The sequence below is a fragment of the Schistocerca cancellata genome, chromosome 10, assembly GCF_023864275.1.
Source record: "Schistocerca cancellata isolate TAMUIC-IGC-003103 chromosome 10, iqSchCanc2.1, whole genome shotgun sequence".
NCBI classification, from domain to species: Eukaryota; Metazoa; Arthropoda; class Insecta; order Orthoptera; family Acrididae; genus Schistocerca; species Schistocerca cancellata.
Genome location: NC_064635.1, coordinates 205,695,060 through 205,717,067, shown reverse-complemented (window position 1 = coordinate 205,717,067; position 22,008 = coordinate 205,695,060). Strand labels below are relative to the sequence as shown.

At 44.9% G+C, this 22,008-nt stretch overlaps 1 protein-coding gene across 1 annotated transcript in view; it reads left to right on the top strand.

Annotated features, from left to right (window-relative positions):
• Window positions 1–21,609, top strand: part of LOC126106270 (mucin-19-like) — a 267,599-nt gene extending 245,990 nt beyond the window's left edge. Inside the window, exon 13 of the mRNA XM_049912493.1 lies at window positions 21,289–21,609. Within this exon, the coding sequence (XP_049768450.1) occupies window positions 21,289–21,609 (321 nt within the window). The remainder of the gene's footprint in view (window positions 1–21,288) is intronic.
• The last annotated feature ends 399 nt before the right edge of the window (window positions 21,610–22,008 follow it).

Genomic DNA, 22,008 nt, shown 5'->3' with positions numbered 1-22,008 from the left:
TAGAAACCTGTGTTATACCTCATTTCATGTTATTCATATTTTTTTTTCATTGTCTTTTTCTATTTTACCTGTCCTGCACTCGTGACAACTTATTATCGATCTGTTTTATGTTTTGTAAATTTGTTTTTTTATAAACAATACGCCAATGTATTTTAGATATTTCCTTCCCCCTTCGTCTGCTGTGTGTTTTCGTACATTTTAAATTTGAATTACTTCATGATTCACAAATGCACAAGAATTATTTTGTGTTAATATCTCACAAAACCAGTAATATTAAGTCTTCACGTGACACATGTCACATAGAGGGCTTTCCAAGCCCTGTCACACCGAGGTCTGCTGAACAGGTGCATGTAAACAGCGGCCTCAGTTTATGTGATGGCCCTAAGTTTGTTGATACCAGTGCCTACCAATTTTAATTGTATATTACAGGTATGTTCCTACCAACTGTTATGTTCATACGCAGGTGTAGTTGTGATTTTCTGTTTTATACTCTCTGACCGTTATGTGAAATTTTTAACTTCTAGCACTGAGGATGGTCACTAAGTGACCGAAAATCGATTTTGCGGATAATAAAACAAAAAAATACGACCAATGCTGTTTCTCCTTCTAGTTATATCCATTATTTGGTCGTGGTGCACAGAACACTCTATGGAGTCGCCAGTCAATAGAATATTGCTTTGTTTATACGTACACACACTGACGAGCCAAACATGACGAACGTTATAGCCAGTGCCCACCAGAGGTTGATTTCCGTGTGTTGGTGTTGCGGGCACATCATGCAGTAAGGAAAGAATATAAGCGGAAGAGAGACGAATGGGCAGTCATTATAGCGAAGATACAGGTCGCAAATACGGAGATCTTTTGATATAAACGGTTTTGACAAAGGGCACATTGTTGTGGCGCTGCGGCTAGAAGCGAGAATCTCTGAAACGGCGAAGCCGTTAGCCTGTCCGCTTACTACTGTCGTGAGCGCCTATGGAGAGTGCTTCAAGGATGGTGGAATAACGCGAATGGTGCTGGACGTCTGCGTCTCATCATAAAACCTACAGGTCGGAGGATCCTCTGCTGTGTGATCCAGGATAGGCAGTGACATGTGGCAGATCTGGCGACCAAGTAAGAGAGTTGTTCAGAAAGTAAGGAATGATTGCTCGCGAAATGGAAATCACACTGATAATCAAAACCGTTTTCTTTGCACATTTAGCTATACCTTCCTGGTAATTCTCTATATAATCGCCGCTCCGACTTTGACATTTGTCGCAGCGTTATACAAAATTTCCAACACCATAGTCATAGAAGGCAGCCGCCTGTGCTTTCCGATAATTCTCTACACTGGTCTGTAGCGCGTAGCCTGCGCCCCAGTTTTGTCTTCGTAACCAGCGTTCCATGTGAACAGAAATGATACTCAGGACGATCCAATTAGGGCTGTGTTGTGGGTGATCGAAAACTTCCCATCGAAAAGGCTGCAGAAGCGTCTTCACTGCCCCTGCAGAGTGCGGCTGAGAATTCCTGTGGAGAAGGGAGTGCGTGGCAGTTGTGTTAGGCGGGCTGCGTTCATTAAGGCGAAGCCTCCCAGCGGGCCCTCCTACTTGGCGGGAGACATCGTTGTTGTAGGCACCTTTACCCGCTCACAGTGCGCTCACAACTGAAAAGAGCGTCTTGAAGCGATCGACGGACATACTAGAGATACTGCCCAAAACGTCTGTGTAAAGCCTCGTCGGATTTTCACAGGGGTTTCCATTTCGCGACCGATCGTTCCTCACTTTCTGAATACCCCCCGTACAATGCTGGTGCAGGCACAAGTGTTTCGGATCACACCAGTCAAAGGCGGTAAAGGGCACAGCATCCTTTAGCTGTCACACCCTCGATCAGTAGAAACGCATTAATGGTTACACCAGGTCGATGGTTGGGTCCTGTCATGCCGCCATCCAGGCTAATGTCTGCTTGAAATGTGCACCGCACCACAGATGCAGCCCAGTGAGAGCAGAATTATGCTATGGGGTACACTGAGTTAGGCTTCTATGGGACCTACAGTAGTACTCGAAGACACCATGACTGCAGTGAACTACGTGAACACTATTGTGGACCAGCTGAATTCCTTCATGGTTGAATTCTTCTCCGATGACATTAACATCTTCCAGCAGGATAACTGTCCGCGACACAACGCCCCAATCGTGTTGCAGTGGTGTGAGAAGCGTAGCAGTGAACTCATGTTGATGTCTTGCCCAGCATATGTCCCTGATCTTTACTCACTGGAACACACATCGCGTACCAGCTGTGTGCCCACAAACGACCATCTACATCTACATCCATACTCCGCAAGCCACCTGGAGGTGTGTGGCGGAGTGTACTTTGAGTACCTCTATCGCTTCTCCCTTCTACTCCAGTCTCGTATTGTTCGTGGAAAGAGTGATTGTCGGTATGCGTCTGTGTGGGCTCTAATCTCTCTGGTTTTATCCTCATGGTCTCTTCGCGATATATACGTAGGAGGGAGCAATATACTGCTTGACTCCTCGGTGAAGGTATGTTCTCGAAACTTTAATAAAAGCCCGTACCGAGCTATTGAGCGTCTCTCCTGCAGAGTCTTCCACTGGAGTTTATCTATCATCTCCGTAACACTTTCGCGATTACTAAATGATCCTGTAACGAAGCGCGCTGCTCTCCGTTGGATCTTCTCTATCTCTTCTATCAACCCTATATGGTACAGATCCCTTACTGGTCAGCAATATTCAAGCAGTGGGTGAACAAGTGTACTGTAACCTACTTCCTTTGTTTTCAGATTCTTCCAATGAATCTCAGTCTGGCATCTACTTTACCGACGATCAACTTTATGTGATCATTCCCTTTTAAATCACTCCTTATGCGTACTCCCAGATAATTTATGGAATTAACTGCTTCCAGTTGCTGACCTGCTATATTGTAGCTAAATTATAAAGGATCTTTCTATGTATCCGCAGCACATTACACTTGTCTACATAGAGATTCAATTGCCATCCCCCGTAGTTTGCCGGAATTTAGTGGACTGTGAGTACACATCTGGTGCCACATACTTCTGCAAAAAACTATCAAGGACTTTAGAATCCATGGCCCGCACATTCGCTGCTGAATTGTGTTTGAAACGTGGACCAAGACGCTATCAAACAGGCGGTCGTAATGTTTTGGCTCATCGGTGTGTATGTACTGTGTTGCAGGGTAGGTTGTGCTGGAAAATAATTGTTAAGAAAATTCGATTCGTGCGCCATTTCAGAGTTAATTAGCTCTGAATTCAGGGAACAGGCCAACGCGTGCACAATGCCAAACAGCCCACCAGATACGAGTAGTGTTTGTTGTTCTCGTATCACAGATGATACTGCACGAAACTGCTCAACCTTTGGCTGGAGTTGGATCCTTACCGCCGTCCCATGTCCAATTTTTGTGTCCCTTTCTTATTTTTGGAAACCAAACACAGAATACATGTGGCGACACTTCATCTGGCAGTCCGCTTGAATCTGCTGACTCAATGGCCAGATTGACTAACTTCAGAGCTAATAATTCGGAAACGGCGAAACATATCGATCTTTTCTTAAAAATTATTTATGAACACAACCTATTCTGCAACATCGTTGCAAGCTTTTCAGACTGTTTCTGACCACCCTCTATATGTGCAAGGTGGTTCGGCTACCCCCTACAAATTCGTGTCATGCAACCCGCACTCTGCCTGTATCGAGAAAGGCATCCAGACAGGTGACACACACTACACGTAACTGATGTCAGTTCCCTCTCATAGCTTTGGGTCACTCTTACCAAGCGAAATCATACTGTAAGAAACACAGGCGACCAGGATAACCTTACTTCTGCCATACTCCTACAAGTTTCTCCAATATTCCTTCGTGTAATTAGTGTTACACTCATACAAGCTTTGGATATGTCTTTTAAGTTTGTAATACTTAATATTTCCTAAATGGTTCAGAAACATTGCCTTATGAAGTGTGTTTCGCCATCGGAAACAGCAAAATTAACACGAGATATCAGAATGGTAAATATGAAAGTAACAACTTTCCAGCATACGAGGTGTGATTGGGAAGTTTTAAGAATGGATCCGCTACTGCTTACTGGTTTGTCGGGCAGGTACACAGAGGGTGGGGAGTGAGTCATTGCCTTGTCATTGAACGCCCTCTGACGGAAGCTGCGTTTCCTTTATTGAGTTCGTTGTGGCAGCCGGTTGAGTCCGGGTCTGTTAGGGCTTGTTGCCGGATTCTGTCTGCATGAATAAAAACGGAGAATCGGGTTCGTGTGAAATTTTGTTTTAAAACTGGGAAATCAACTTACGAACTATTAAAAACAACCTTTACAGATAACTTTATGGGCCAGTCAAATGTTTTTGTCTGGTTTAACAGATTTAAAAATGGACGTGAATCATTTGAATATGAACCACAGCCTGGCCATCCTTCCACCTCAAAAACGAATGAAAATGTGAAAGTTCGCGACTTAGTGCGCTCTGATCGTAGACTTACAATTAGGGACATGGCTAATGAACTTAATATAAGTTCCTATGCATTGCAGTCAATTTTAACTGAAAATCTGAGTAGGGTGTAACACCATGACAATGCTCCGGTCTATCGTGCTTTCTCCATCGTTGAATTTTTGACCAAATTCAAAATCCCTGTGCTTCCACAACCGCCATATTCACATGAATTGGGCACTGCAGACTTCTACCTGTTTCCTAAAATGAAATTTTCACTGTAAGGAAAGCGATTTGACTCGATTGAAGACATCCAGGCAAATATGGAGAGCTTCCTTAACATACTTCAGGAAAAAAATTTCGAGGAATGTTTCCAAAAGTCGAAACACCGTTGAAGTCGGTGTGTTCTGTCAGAAGGGGACTATTTTGAAGTAGATGCATCACAGTAGCGTGTACATACCACCACTGTGCATTTACAAGCCCTTTCGTAAAACTTTCCATTCACACCTCGTATTACTTCTGAACGATGTACGAAAGATTAAGTACTATAAATGGAATAACCTGACAGAGACATCCAAAACCTACACCGCTAATTACACAAAGAAAGACTGCAGGCATCTCGATAAGTATAGCACAGGTAAGATACACTACTGGCCATTAAAATTACTACACCAAGAAGAAATGCAGATGAGAAACGGGTATTCATTGGACAAATATATTATACTAGAACTGACATGTGATTACATTTTCACGCAATTTGGGTGCATAGATCCTGAGAAATCACTACCCTGAACAGCCACCTGTGGCCGTAATAACGGCCTTGATACGCCTGGGCATTGAGTCAAACAGAGCTTGGATGGCGTGTACGGGTACAGCTGCCCATGCAGCTTCAACACGATACCTCAGTTCATCAAGAGTAGTGACTGGCTTATTGTGACGAGCCAGTTGCTCGGCCACCATTGACCAGACGTTTTCAGTTGGTGAGAGATCTGGAGAATGTGCTGGCCAGGGTAGCAGCCGAACATTTTCTGTATCCAGAAAGGCCCGTACAGGACCTGCAACATGCGGTCGTCCATTATCCTGCTGAAATGTATGGTTTCGCAGGGATTGAATGAAGGGTAGAGCCACGGGTCGTAACAAATCTGAAATATAACGTCCACTGTTCAAAGTGCCGTCAAGGCGAACAAGAGGTGACCGAGATGTGTCACCAATGGCACCCCATACCATCACGCTGGGTGATTCGCCAGTATGGCGATGACGAATACACGCTTCCAATGTGCGTTCACCGCGATGTCACCAAACACGGATGCGACCATCATGATGCTGTAAACAGAACCTGGATTCATCCGAAAAAATGACGTTTCGCCATTCGTGCACCCAGGTTCGGCGTTGAGTACACCATCGCATGCGCTCTTGTCTGTGATGCAGCGTCAAGGGTAACCGCAGCCATGGTCTCCGAGCTGATAGTCCATGCCGGTGCAAACGTCGTCGAAATGTTCCTGCAGATGGTTGTTGTCTTGCAAATGTCCCCGTCTGTTGACTCAGGGATCGAGGTGTGGCTGCACGATCCGTTACAGTCATGCGGATAACATGCCTGTCATCTCGACTGCTTGTGATACGAGGCCGTTGGGATCCAGCACGGCGTTCCGTGTTACCCTCCTGAACCTACCGATTCCATATTCTGCTAACAGTCATTGGATCTCGACCAAGGCGAGCAGAAATGTCGCGACACGATAAACCACAATCGCGATAGGCTACAATCCGACCTTTATCAAAGTCGGAAACGTGATGGTACGCATTTCTCCTCCTTACACGAGGCATCACAACAACGTTTCACCAGGCAACGCCGGTCAACTGCTGTTTGTGTATGAGAAATCGGTTGGAAACTTTCCTCATGTCAGCACGTTGTAGGTGTCGCCACCGGCGCCAACCTTGTGTGAATGCTCTGAAAATCTAATGATTTGCATATCACAGCGTGTTCTTCCTGTGGGTTTTATTACGCGTCTGTAGCACGTCATCTTCGTGGTGTAGCAATTTTAATGACCAGTAGTGTATATCTTGGTCCAGCAGTACACTGTAACTCACGGCGAGTCCTGACATGTGGTTTTTACTATGTGATTCCGTTTGGTTACTTGGCTGTCGCCTGCCTGGGTACCGTTCCTGACAGAGATGAAGTGTTTGTTGCATAAAACTAATCCATAGGGGCATCTGAATCGTCCTGTATATGGTGTCCCAAGAACAATGGTCTGCATTCAGGGATATGACAGGAACTCTTATTTGAAGCGAAAGCTGCATATGGACATTAGTCCTATTCCGAATGGTTTCAGAGATAGAACACATTTACTGTACATTTGCTTTTCAGCCTAGTGATGCACACGTACATGTCTTACCCACCCAGCCTCTCTGATGTTTTATTCTACCAATCTACCTCGTTGCTGTCAACCTCTTTGTTCGGGATGTCTTTGTGGCATTAAGCTAGTACACTGAAAGTGCCGTTGTCGGCGGTGTGTTTCGAGTGAAGCAATGCGAGAGATTACGTGTGTTTCAGAGAGAAGCATAGGCTAATTGCGTGTACACGCTCTGGCTAAAACCTCACATTCTTAAACTGAAGTTGAATTTGCGGATACAGTGTATGTTTACGTCTTCTGCGATGGTAGCGCTCCTGCTGCTGTCGAAGAATACGTTCTGAGCTCTCCCACGCGTTAAATTCTTGATCGTAGAGTGTTTACCCGAGTTTTCAGCACACTGCAGGAAACAAACATTCTTCCAAGTTCCCATTTTTCTTGCGAACAACCTGCGCGGGAACAGCAGCAAACTGTTGGAAAGGTGCTATGTAGTGCTAGTACAAGCACGCGGCGACTTTTTGCACGTACCAGTGCTGAATGATCACGTGTATGGCTAACATTACGTGCGAAAAACTTGTACCCATTTCACATACAGCGTGTCAACAATCTTCGCGTTGGTGACAATGCCACAGTGCTAGAAGTTTGTCACTGGTTACATGACAGTTATTTGCGTCCATTAATACCATTCGCTGACGAAACCACGTTCACACAGAATAGAATCAGCAGCACTTGTAATAATCATCGATGGTCGTAGGAAAATACACTCGCTACAGTGGAGAATATGTTATTGTTAACTGTACAACAGCTGAAACATGGCGCGTACGATAATGCTCGGAGGTGAACGTGTTAAGAACACGCGTTTTTCAGCTGATACTTTGTAACATGCATGTTGTAATTTTTACTAACTGTTGAACAAGTATAATCGTGTCAATGTATTGAATAATAGAGAAAATAACAATACACATTAAATGTACTCTGTCTTGGAAACTCTACATATGGCCATACTTAGTTTTTTACTTTCGATGGTCGTTCCTCTTGACCATTCTAAATAAGTGTTTGTCCAGATGCAAGTTACAGAATTTTTCAAGCAAATGTTCTTTACCCGTCAGGGGGTATCAATCAGCATGATTGCCTTCGTTGTAGCTTTGTTGTTGTTGTTGTTGTTGTTGTTTTTTACAAAGATGTGAACAGCGGTATGACTTTTTCAAATGACACCCTGTATTTTTTATTCGGTAATTCATTTCCTCTCCTAAAGACCCATTCAAAAATGTATCACAGTGTATGATTTACTGAAACATAACGTTATTAATTACATAACACAACACATCGTGTTGATACCACATAAGCATTCTGGTTCTTAGCGGCACTCCATCCAGAAGAGGAGGAAGAATTCGTCTGAGAAAGTTGGCATACGCTGTGCCGTTTACACTACCATTGATGAAATAAGGGTCAATAATTGTAGTCCACACCAGACATTAACTCTCCATTGACGCTGATGTTCCACCTGTCTGAACGATTGTGGGTCGTCGCTTGACCAATAATGCATGTCCCTTGCATTTACCTGCCCTTTGTTTGAGAAGGAGCAGTCAACGGTAAATAGAACACTGGAGAAGAAGTTGGTGTTGGCGAGGATTTGCTGCTGTGCCCACTGACAGAACTGTACACGATTCTGGCAATCGTTCCCATGCAATTCTTGATGTAGGAGTACAAGGTAGGGATGGAACCGGTGACGTGCAAGAATACGATGTACACTGGTTTTAGGAATGCGTTTCGCGTTTAAGCTGTCGTGTGCTCACATGTGGATTCATAGAACAGTAACTTCGGCAGCTTCGTCTGTGCGAGTGCTACGACGATTGCGTTGTCGTGGGTCGAAACTTCCCGTTTCCTGAAGCGTCGCAGCAGGACGAGGAAACATCCGTCGCGAGGGTGGGTTCTTGTCAGGATATCGCTCTCTGTACAGTTCCGTTGCCTGCGTAGCATTTCGCCTACCTTCAACAACAACAACAACAACAACAACAAGAATGAAAGAAATGTTATGTAGATGCAATTTGTAGGAAGGACAGCCTTTACTATATGCCTACTCTACACAACAGTATTTAAAAGGACTAAACTACTGTACCAAATGTACCCATACATGAGAAAACGGTATTGCAATTTCTGTTCTGCTAACTTACATTCCCCACAGATGAGTAGACTTTGTGCCTTCTCTTTGTTAGTGTACATTCTACTCACACAACTCTTCAACTGACGATGGTTGACGGAAGGACGGGTGTGCATTCTACTTATGTTTACATTTGTCCTCTGTCAACGTCAGCACGTGGATGTGTTCCATTACCCCGAGTATCTGCACTAGACGCTGGGAGCGTCAACGTCAATGTTGTGTTATGTAATTAATAACGTCGTGTTTCAGTCAATGGCACACTGTGATACATTTTTGAATAGGTCTTTTGGAGAGGAAATGAATTACCGAATAAAAAATACAGGGTGCCATTCAAAAAGGTCATATTGCTGTTCATATCTTTGTAAAAAAAAAAATCTATAACGAAGGCAATCATGCTGATTGATGTCCCCCTAACGCTAAAGAACATTTGCTTGAAACATTTTGTAATTTTGATCTGGACAAACAATTATTTAGGATCGTCAAGATAAATGTGACACCCTGTATATGTTAGTTTCGCGGAGCGCAAATGTTTTGTCATCGTGAATGTGCAATCAACAAGAATACAGTTGGTATTGCTGATACTTGTTTTATGGGCCTTCTCACAGAATTGCCCTCTTATGCAGCACATTTACAACTGAATACAGTTCAACACTTAATTTTTGCCTTACACCCCTCGCAGTCTCATAAAAGAAGCTTCTTTACGGCCATCTGATCATTATAGTCGGTCGTTTCCTCACATTTAGTGCTGCGCTATAAAAGCAAGACCGCTCATTCACCTTTCGTACTAAGCTGCGGCTGGTCCTGAACTGCAGGCCTCGCTTCGGGGACTAAGTCGACGAGAATGAAGTGGGTGCAGCGCCGAGCTTCTGACACTCGCCGTACTGCGGAACTACAGCGGGAAAGAAGGAAGTCGGCATAGCACCGACGTAACAGCCGTGCCTTTATTTCTGATGTGTGTGACTCTCGACAGCGGATTCGTACTCGCTACGTTTCTTACCTCTAGTCCCTACTAGAACTACACTCCTCGCTAAATACGATACTTGTCTGTTGAGGAAGAAACGTTTTAATTGAAAATGTGTTAGACCGCGATCAGTTTGGATCTAGGAAAGGTAAGGGCTCCAGGGCGCAGTTTTGACGTTGCCCTTGTTAACGGATGCAAGTCCTGTAGAAAGACCTACCTACACACGTTCACAGGGCTTGTCAACTAGGAAAAAGGTTTGACAGTGTTAAAAGGCGCAGAACGTTCGAAATTCTTAGGAAAATAAGTAAAAAAAAAGTGGAAGACGAGCCATATACGTGACGTACAAACCCAAGAGCGAAAAATAAGACTACCAAGAATGAAATTCTCAGATTAAAATGTAAGGTATGGAGAAAAAGTGAAAATATTCTGTTATCTCGAAAGAAAAATAACTCATTACAGACGAAGCAAGGAGGACGTAAAACGCTGTCTTGTGCTGGCAAAGAGAGCATTCCTTGTCAAAAAGAAGCCAACCAGTATCAAACACATCCATAATTTGAGCAATAACGTTTGGAAGACAGTGTTATGTGGAAGTGAATTACGGGCTGTGACAAAACTGGAAAACAAGAAATTTAGAGCTTTTCAGATGTGGTGTTACAGAAGAATGTTGGAAATTAGGTGGAATAAGGAGGAATGATGAGTTTCTCCGTAGAATCGGCGGGGAGGGGAACGTAGGAAAAACATTGATAAGGAGGAGGACAGGATCATACGACATGGGTTAAAACATCAGGAAATATTTTCCGCGGTACTAGAGATAGCTGTAGAAGGTAAGAACTGTAGAGGAAGGCAGGGGTTGGAGTACATCCAGCAGATAATTGAGGATGAATGGTGCAGTTGCTACTTCGAGATGAAGAGCTTAGGGCAGGGAAGGAATTCGTAGCGGGCCGCTTCTAACGACATACTCATATTACTATGTCTTACATACGTCAACATACGCAGTGGTCAAACGACGGTATGTTCATACGATCCTCCTGCGTGAGCGATTTTTTAAATGCGAAATTTAAAACTTCACCTCTCATTACGCTATCTCCTGTTGCCACACCTGACTGGTCAAAGAATGACTGGATAGGAACTCTGGACCCGATTACTGATTTTATGTAGGACCAGAATTTTCTCGGGTACTCGGCAAGATCTTTTGCTCAGTAATGATGGTAGTTGTTGAATGCTATGCGCGTAAAACAGACGCACGAACCTGTTCTAATTTCTGCGTATCATTATGTGTGTGTTTTCTTTTAAACCGAGAGCGCAGAAGGTTTTGCTTTCTCAGAATTTTGTGAATTTTGTTGTTAAACCACAGTGCGTATTTTCCATCCTTAATCCACTAATTTGGCACATACTTTTCGAGAACGCGATTTACTGTCTGTCGTAAACATTACCCTTGCATTGAATCCACAGACCTCCCAGTCTGTACTCGGTAGCTTTAAGTCCCCTCCAACTGAAACTGCATACTGCATGTCGGTATCCGGACCCGCAGAGTTAAAATTCAGATCTGAAATTAATAAAACTAGCTGTCGCTAGAAGTGTCGTTAGGTGTAAAGCGTTTTCTTTCTGAAGATATTAAAGGAATCACCGAATCCAGTAGAAAACCACCATCCCGATTAATGGGATCTCCCAACAGTCGTAATTCCACAGATTCCTTAATAACAAATCCTAGACGAATCTCGTCGTGGCCAAGATTTGCACCTGCACGGGAAATTCTATGAATTTTTCTGCCACAGAAATCTGCACCACGTCTCTCGATGAGTGTGGCAGTATTAGTCTGCTCTTAAACCTCGCTACGTGTATGGAAACATGTGATACCAGGTGATGGTGAAGTGTAAAAGGTGTAAGAAAATGTATGTTATTACAGGCAGCAAAACACACCAACGATGCACAACAGGACGGAAAACGTAAGTGCAGGACAAGTAGCTGGTGGAGAGAAATACTGAAACATCCCAAGCACAACACATTACCGTACCTAATAGGGTGCAGGAAAACCGTTGCCATTCAAAACGGCTTCCAGTGTCTCGGACTGGATAAGTACTGGCCCTGTATGGTTTTCACGAGAATCTTATTCCCCTGGTCCTGCAAAATAGTGGCCAGTTCAGGTAAGGACGATGGACGTGTATAGGGATCACGCATATATCTCTTCAAAGTACGCAACGAAAGCTCAGTAATATTGAGATGTGGTGACTTTCGTGACTAGGGGAGACTGGGTAGTCCATCCTCATCCTCACAAAACGAGTCCAGTACGATGAAAGCTGTATGGAGGAGGGCACTGCCGACTTGGAACACAGCATCACCACTGAGGAGTCAGCATTCCACCGTAGGATGAACCTGATCACCCAGAATGGTCGCGTAGTCTTAGGCAGTAACACGGCGTTGCAGAGTAACCCATGGGGCCTGTGGAATACCATGACATGGCTGCCCAAATCATCACCGAATGGCCGCCACGTTTCACTGTTGGGACGTAAACTCGTCCAGAAACTGTATCAAACAAGAGTCATCCGACCGATCGACTTCCTTCCGTCACTCCACACTCTAGTTTTTATGGCTTAGAGCCGCGTTTACCTGTTAGAGGCAATTGCATTACTGATGATAGGTTTTAGAATTCCAGCTTGCCCTGCAATTCCCAACTTCTAGAAGTTACTGTGTTGTTGTGATAGCTGACCGGGTTCGCGAGTGCGGAATTTAGCTCTGCAGTGATTTTTGCAACTGTCATACTCATTCTTCGTCACGATCTTTGTCAGTGACTGTTTGTCACGGTCACAAAAAATGGCTCTGAGCACTATGGGACTTACCTGCTGAGATCATCAGTCCCCTAGAACTTAGAACTACTTAAACCTAACTAACCTAAGGACATCACACACATCCATGCCCGAGGCAGGATTCGAACCTGCGACCGTAGCGATCGCGCGGTTCCAAACTGAAGCGCCTAGAACCGCTCGGCCACTCGTGACTTAGCGGATGATGATTATCTGCTTAAGATTTCGTCGAATGCTCTGTAGTGGTTCGAACCTGTACACGAGAGCAAAAGTTGTGGTCAAGTTTCTAACAATACCACCACTGGCAAAGTAGGTTACAAATCAGATTAATAATGTTGCTCACTCAGCATATGTTCGCTTTATCGGGTAACAACAAAGTTATTGACTGTGGATGCTATCGTCAGAATGGAAATAATGAAGTCACTGTAAAAAAGTCATTAATTTTGGCACTTACCTTGAATGGATTCCCACGTACATTTCGCCGAAGTTGCTATGGCTCATCTTGTTGATTCTAGGGTGATTCCACTTTGGCTGCTAGAAGGTCCAGATCGGTATTTTAGCAATATTTGAAGCCCTAACAAATGCGTTTTTCAGGAAATTCTTAATGATCAAAGAATCCCAGATCAGAACAACGGTATGGTAGAAATAATTTTAGACTTGGTGTTCACCATCCACATTTTTATTAAACTTCTTCTAAATTCACATATACTTCTTCTTAATTGTCACATCATCAAGAAAACAGTTCTGTATCAATCTTCATATATTTAATTTCCACTTTAACCAAACACAAGACTTGAATGTTCTTCTACAAAGCGAAATAACAACTTAACTTCTGCAAAGTGAAACAAAGACTGCTCTGTGCGGATTCGCGCCAAAACGGTTACAAGTAAGTCAAAGATTATGACAGTCTCACAGAAATGAATACACACAAGAACGATATCACTGTAATATACGGATACATCGGAGTACCTATACATTAATAAAACCAAATGTGAATATTGTCACAGAAATATGTCTGTTACTTCGCAGAAAAGTAGTACGACATTACTGGTATCGAGAACTGGGGTTGAAGTGCCGTAATGGTCACGTAAATAAAGAACCATTACAAGTTGCACTCAAAAGTGATGCAGTCACGGTAGGTGGGGATGGAGCGAAGGATTGAAACTCTCGGGGGTGTCAGCGGTGTCAGCGGTGTGACAGGTAATCAAGAGCACGTACTGTTGCCCATCGCACTGCGAACTGCCATTTTCGATAGCGAAATGTGTGGCAATCAAAGCCGCGAGAAGAGGGGTGGTTTTAATTGACGCCCTTCTTGCCACCTCCTGAAGCCTTTTCGTGTTGATTGTGGGCGGTGGTTGTCTGAAATGGCTTTCCTTGGCCACTCGTAACAAAACCGCGAAGGCGTCGCCGCTTTGATCTCCATCGTCAAAAGAGGGGTGTGAAATGTTGGGAAAACGGGTTGTGACGACCTTCCCATCACGTGGAACGTCCACGGTGGCGCTCGGGAGAATTGCGGTGAAATGTGGTACTAATGTGACGTCGTTAACCCACCTTACACCTCACACGAACTTCACAGCGCAGGAGTGATTTTTTGTCGACGCACTGATGTTGAAGCGTCGTTGAGCTCGAGGGTGAAGTCACAGGGCGCCATGCTTTTGCAGAGGAAGATTGTAAGCATCTTTGAACCAAATTCCAAAGTGCTAACTCGGGTTTCGAGAAAATGGGGAGGGTGAGGGGGAGGGGTGGTTGGGTTGTTTGGACGAGGTGACCGAACAGCGAGGCGATCGGTCTCATAGGCTTAGGGGAGGACGGGGAAGGAAGTCAGCCGCGCCCTTTCAAAGGAACCATCCCGGCATTTGCTTGGAGCGATTTAGGGAATTCACGGAAAACCTAAATCAGGGTGGCCGGACGCGGGATTGAACCGTCGTCCTCCCGAATGCGAGTCCAGTGTGCTAGCCACTGCGCCACCTCGCTCAGTCGAGAAAATGACTCTCCAGTTATGTTGCGCAGTATTTTTCTATTTACGATATTAGCTTTCTTCACGTCCTTCAACTTTTCGTCTTGTGTTTCTTTTCAAGAAATTATCACCAGCACTGCTCATATGTATTGGAGATCTGAACCACTTCTTAGTTGACGTGACATACTAGGTCTTTTGCGGAACAGCTTCCATCAAATAAATTCATATTAATAGTAATTTAATTGATAAGGCACATAGTAATTCTAACTTGGGCCTTGTTTGACGTCATGAGAATTGACCAATTCTGTGCCGATTGACACACAAATGAGAACACAGCGCAGATAAACAATGCTGAACAAGCTTATTACATTTTCAAGAACATAAATCTCCACCGTGGAGTTTTAAGCTACATACAGATTAAATTTCGGGTGGTACTTTGAGTCCCAACAAATAATTATTAGCTGGCTGTTTTGTATCCCGCCTGGAAGGCGGCCCGTGGGTCTGCTCCTGTAAACTGAAGGGTAGGCCGAATGTAGGAAGTGAGTAGGAGCAGGAAAAGTTGAAATTCTCTCGGAACTGCTTTTAGAAATGGTTTTACTACATCACAATATTAACTGAATACGTAACTTTGCAGTGAGGTGCGAAGCCTTAGACTCCTCGTAAGTAGTACATAGTCTCAATAGCAAGCTGAGGTTGAAGCGATGTTTCCAGGCCGCCTGCTCTTGATGGAAATGGGCACAATCCAGAGCGGAGCTCGTAGAGCTCCCGCTCCGGCTACAGTGTGCTGTCGTCGGTGTCTTGTGCCAACCTAGCAGAGCGCACCTACGTTGTGGCATCGTAGCTATCGATAACACAGGCTGAAGCACATAGTAACAAAAACAGTTCAAGTTCACTTAAATGACAGTAGTTAATAACAAAACTAATCATGGCCCCAGCAAAAAGAGGCCACGTACACATAGTTGGTGCAAACCCAAAGTCTGAGGAAGTAAAGTTACTGCCCTAAGGTTGGTAAGGATTAGAAGTTACACACAGCACGGCGACTGTCCAACGACGGTTTCTTAGCGAGAGCTCTGGTTTCTAGACCAGTACTGTGCTTGTCGACTGGCACAGAGAACTCGAAGGAATAACTGGTTCGTTAGCGGAGACCGAACTACCATTCCGTGGTTGTGTGACGACATAATTACTGCCCCTGCGCGCGGATAGGGCGCGAGCTGCTAGCGGACAAGTGACGTTGTGTAGGAAAATAGAGCCGCGATCCCAGCAGAGCCGATGATGCAGGAAGCGCGCGATGTTGGCAGCGGACTGGACGCCTCTCTTGGCAGCTGCCAGAGACCCCGAAGACAGCGTGTTGGCGTGTTGTTGTTGTTGTTGTTGTTGTTGTTGTTGTTGTTGTCTGAAATATTAACCAACATACCAGCTAGTGCGGATCGTTGTTTGGCTTGCAGACGCTCGTGCCTGTTGCGGCAGACGATGCCTGATGCGTGGCTGCCCGCGGGGCGCCGGTGTATTGGGGGTTGCCGTCTTCTAGGAGGGACACAGCAGTGATGACGTCACAAGCGACCGAAATAAGTTGAAAGTGGGCGGTTGTGGGGAGAGTTTTAGGGAGTGTAGAGGTCATCACACGATGCTGATTTTCACGGCCGGTATTGATTTCCTTAGTGATTTTTGTTTTACAGCAGTCTGCAGTGCAGAAATACCCAGCTCGTGCAATTTTGAGTGGAGACATTTTAACCTACCGAGTGTAGAATGGAGCGTCTATGGATTCATTGCTGGGGCAAAGACAGTCTTGCAAAGTACTTTTGAAGAAGCCCGCCCGGCTAGCCGCGCGGTCTGACGCGCTGCTTCCCGAGTGGTGAGACGTGCCGGTCCCCGGCACGAATCCGCCCGGCGGATCACAACCACAATAAGCTCTGAAGTTTTGTCTTCTAATGCTAGTCATCGTTAAAGACTGTAAAGATACAGACAGATGGGAGTAGCAAATTTAAGCAAGCTCAGCAAGCCGAATTGTTTATATGTATCCACGCGACTGTCAGTTCGTGGCGTCATTACACCGCTGCCAGGTCACGTGTGTTACGCAACTTCTGGTGGACAGGAGCTGGTGTTGCCTTTTTAAATCCAGTACTAAGGCCCGCAGCTTGTCTAATTTCAGTCCTCCTCCTTTTCTATTAAAGTTAGTGCTTCTGAATCTCTTTGGCCTCTGCGTATGTCCTATCAGAGTAATGATAGGATCTAAATAAAACCACCGTATCCAAGAAACGAATTTAGGCTTCCACGGCCCTTGTGAATATTCCGCTAGTGCCGATTTACCCCTATTTCGCAGCAATTGCTCTTGTGCCCTTCATTCTGGTGTTAATGCTTCTTTTTGTACTTACTATGGCGCAAGGGATTTTATACGGGGTGATTCGGTGATGATGTTAAAAGCTTTCAGCGATAATGTTGTATCGGGACCCTATTCCGGAAATAAGAGTCGAAAGCTATAAGCCAAAATCTACTCCGCTTCAGCCTAAGGGCCCCAACTTGTGAACCCTAATGATGACGTTCGTAGTTCCCGCTGAATATTCCCCAGTACCCTGAGTAATTCCTCCTGTTGGTGGACTCCTAACGGTGCAAGTAACTTGATGTCAGACAGACCGAAAATCCTAAGTCTACGGTACACTAATAAAGAACTCCATTTATCTGCACAAGTGTCACAAGTTGCTGCATTAAAAACAGTTGTTCAAAAGGGCGTGTCCAACAGCGTCAATTCATGCACGACATCGTGGTACCACAGTTCTGTCGTACCCTTTCCAATAGACCCTCTGTCGCTTGAGCAGTATCGCAGGCAGCTTGGTTTCTTGCCAGGAGGTGCTCTTCAGTCTCAACAAGCGTCTGGTACACAAGACTTTTCACATGCACCCACGAGAAGAAATCAAGTGGGGAGAGCTGAGGTGAACGTGCCGGCCGCGAAACAGGAGCTCCTGTGCCCGTCCACTTTTCATGGAATGTCTTGTCCAGGTGTTTGGGAACCCTCCGTTCAAAGTGAGGCGGAGTTCCGTCATGTTAGAAACACATCCGCTGACGAGTAACAGGTGGGATGGTGCATTCAGAGCTGCATCAAACCGATCTCTGGACTGAAGACCACAACAACAATAACATGTTCCAGGAACCTTGGGGGGGGGGGCTGAGCGGTTCTAGGCGCTTCAGTCTGGAACCGCGCGAGCGCTACGGTCGCAGGTTCGAATCCTGCCTCGGGCATGGATGTGTATGATGTCCTTAGTTTAGTTAGGTTTAAGTAGTTTTAAGTTCTAGGAGGACTGATGACCTCAGAAGTTAAGTAACATAGTGCTCAGAGCCATTTGAACCATTTTTTTTACCTTGGTGGTATGTCTGTGATAAACAACAGTACCGGTACATGTATTCCATTGTCACAGCTATCGGAATGACTTTCGCTTTTAACTTTCGACTCGGCCGTTTCCGCACCAAGATCCCTTACCTCAAATTGCTACATTTAGCCTATTCCATCATACGTGAAGGATTGTAACATCATCACCATCACTCCTGTGTGGCGAGCGGCGGGAGAAGGTCATTTGCAGTGATCAAATATTCTTGTGGATTTAAAACCTGTGTCAGTACCGTGTCTTCTGTGATCTGTGACTTCTTTTTCACGAATGGGGACGAAACTTTTTCGATGGTTAATTCTGATTCACGAAACGTTGCAGAAGTTAGAGGATATAGTGGCGCGTGGGAAGAATGATTATTGATAAGCCCCTTAATACCAGAATGAAATTTTCACTCTGCAGCGGAGTGTGCGCTGATCCGAAACTTCCTGGCAGATTAAAACTGTGTGTCAAGCCGAGACTTGAACTGGGGACCATTGCCTTTCGAGGGCAAGAGCTCTGCCATCTGAGCTGCCCGAGCACGATTCGCGACCCGTCCTCACAGCTTTAAATTCCGCCAGTACCTCGTCTCCTACCTCCCAAACTTCACAGAAGCTCTCCTGCGAACCTTGCGGGACTAGCGCTCCTGGAAGAAGGCCCCGAGTTCGAGTTTCGGTCCGGCACACAGTTCTAATCTGCCACGAAGTTTCAGCCTCTTAATTTCTTGAATTTTCTCGCCGTGGTCATTTCGGGATACGTATGTGGGAGGAAGCAATATGTTGCCCGACTGGATCCGGAAAGTGCTCACCCGATATTTCAATATGTAACGTCTGGCAGTGGAGTTCGGTGAACATCTCTGTAACGCTCTCGGGCCGACGAAACAATCCCGTGACGAAATTTTGTTTGATCTCCCTCTCCTCTATCAGTCCTACGTGGTGAGGATCCCTGACTGATGAACAGTACTCAAGAATCGGTCGAATGAGCGCCTTGTAAGCCGCTTCTTTCGTGGATGAGTTAATTTTTTTACGTTAGCTACATACCTATCAATCTGTCTGGCATCTCCTTCTCGTACTATTTGTTTTATATCCTCAGTCCGCTTAAGATCATTCTTGAACAGTTACTCGTAGATGCTCAGCGGTAAATGCTGTTTCCAGAACTTTTTCATCGATAGTGTAGTTGTACAGCAGTGGATTTGTTTTCCTATGTGTGCGCAATATTATTATTTTATTTAAGTTTAGGGTAAAACTGCCGTATCTTGCACAATTCATCAGTCCTCTGCAGGTCATTCTGCACACCGATACTGCCCTCTGGCGTTGCTGCTGTGTTATAGATAACCTTTCTATTGCTAACACTCTCAAAGAGCTTCCGATGCTTTCTACTAGATCGTTTACATACGTGGTAGACGGTAACGGTACTATTACATTTCCCTGGGATACTCCAGAAATTACCTTTTATATCTGTCAATTTTGTTCCGTCAAGAGCGATGTGTTGATTTCTATCTGCAATGACATCTTGAATTCAGTCGCAGATTTTGACCAATTCGCCGTAACCTCGTTTTTTTCCTCACTTAACAGCAGATGTTAAATGACGACCTGAAGTTCAAGACGTATGAGCACTTCTTCAGTATGAGAGGTGTGTTTCACAGTATCGACGATGAAGAACTGCTCATAGGTTACAAGATAGGCATTTTAGTACCAATGTGCACTACACTTTTTTGCTACGAATGATCGTCCCTCTCATTTCCCTGAATATCGACCATTCCCCCTGGAGATTGTGTGTATTAGTGGTACTCAACGTAGTCCCTACCACCCACTAGAGGGCGCCCCACCTTCCGTGGTTGACGACAACAGTATTGGTCTTAAAAATATTTTCATAATATTTTGACATAAACTATTTTGAAACTTCCTGGCAGATTAAAACTGTGTGCCGGACCGAGAATCGAACTCGCGACCTTTGCCTTCCGCGGGCAAGTGCTCTACCAACTGAGCTACCCAAGCACGACTCACGCCCCGTCCTCACAGCTTTACTTCTGCCAGTACCTCGTCTCGTACCTTCCAAACTTTACAGAAGCTCTCCTGAGCTAGAGCACTTATCCGCGAAAGGCAAAGGTCCAGAGTTCGAGTCTCGGTCCGGCACATAGTTTTAATCTGCCAGGAAGTCTCATATCAGCACACACTCCGCTGCAGAGTGTAAATCTCATTCTATAAACTATTTTGTAAGTAATTATTATGCTGTGCTTTAAGGGGGCTAGGATTTCAAACGGGCCGACTTGGAGCAGGAGAGGCGTCTGAGGACATTTTAATTTCCAGTGTCTATACTTCTACAAATAAATTCATAAAACTTTGTCAGTGTCACCAGAGATGATTCAGGATTCACACTCATTGCAGTGGAAGTCCGAAAACATAACAAAATAATTTTTTTTTACGTGCGAAATTTCATCATTTTTTCACTTACTAATGGCTGCATTTGTTGCTATAGGTACACTTTTCTTCATAAGTTAGAGATATTCTTCGATGAATTTTGCACAGCATACATACCGTACTTGCAGGTGTATGAAACTGTAGAATTTATTTAGTTTATGAAAAAACGAATGAACTGTTATATTTTAAACTTCGTGTTTAAAAAAACAGAAATTTTATAGTTAATTACCTCAATTTTTACCACAGTTTTTAATAGATTTGGAAATTTTCAGAGTTTCATACACCTTTCAGTATGGTTTGTATGCTGTGTAAAATTCATCGAAGAATCTCTCTTACTTATTAAGAAATGTGTACCTATAGCAAGAAATGCAGCCAAGAGTAAGTGAAAAAAATGATGAAATTTCACACGTAAAAAAAAATTACTTCGTTATGTTTTAGAACTTCCACTGCTATGAGTGTAAATTCTGAATCCTTCCTGGTCACGCTGACAAAGTTTTATGAATTTATTCGTAAAAGTATAGACAGTGGAAACTGAAATGTCCTGTGGTGCCTCTCCTGCTCCAAGTCGGCCCGTTTGACGTCCTACCCCCCTTAAGATGCTGTAATTCTGCTTTATAGACTTTATAAACTAAAGTTACTGTTTTACTTTATAAGTCATCAGTATCGTGGAAGTGGTGGGCGGTTGGAACATTTACCACTGTATCAGAGATACAGAAGTGGGCAGTAGGTAAAAAAGATTGCATATTGTGAGCGCCGTTTAAATAAGACCTGCAGGGGCAGTAGAACGCTCTGCTGCCTGTGCCTGGCCGTAACTTGACGGATGAGGGACGGGGGTTGTCGTGGTGGCAGGTGGTGTCGCCGCTGCGGCGCTCGCACTACGGGCAGCACGCGGCGCCGCCCCCCGCCCCCCAGCCGCCGGCGTCGCAGCAGCACGGGCACGGCCCCCAGCCCCCGCACGGCTACCAGCAGCCCGGCTGCGGCTCCGGCGCCTCCGCCTTCTCCGCGCCGCCCTCCTACGGCCCGCCGCCCCCGCACCACCACCAGCAGCCGCAGCCGCAGGACTACATGCACGGTGAGTACCGCCTCCGCCTCCGCACTCTCACTCTGTCCGGCGAGGGACCGGCCTTCAACCTAAAGGTGAAACGTAACTGCCGTCCACAAGACGCGTAGTATATCTGGCTTACAGTTCATTCGGTGTAAATTACAAGATACTTTCTCTCCTGGATCAGCTGTCTTCACACTTGCAGCCTGGAGCATGGTAAAGACCGCGCTACACTGCAGTGATTCAGCTAATTCGTATGATTTTATTTTCTGTGGGGCAATAACTTCGACGTATTTTAAGGTTGAAAACATGGTCCGAATAGGCTGTATTCTTCTTATGACCTGTGCAGTGGGTCAATTGCAGCCGGGGTTATTTATAAGCACCTTTAATTCGTTCCAAAATGGTGACACACTCTATAACCCAAGTTACTTCCAAATTTTAATGTTCACCCTTCATTTCACTTTCTAATACGTCGCTGGTACATAAGGGCGCGTATACATTGTACTTCTGTGCGTTTGTGCCACAAA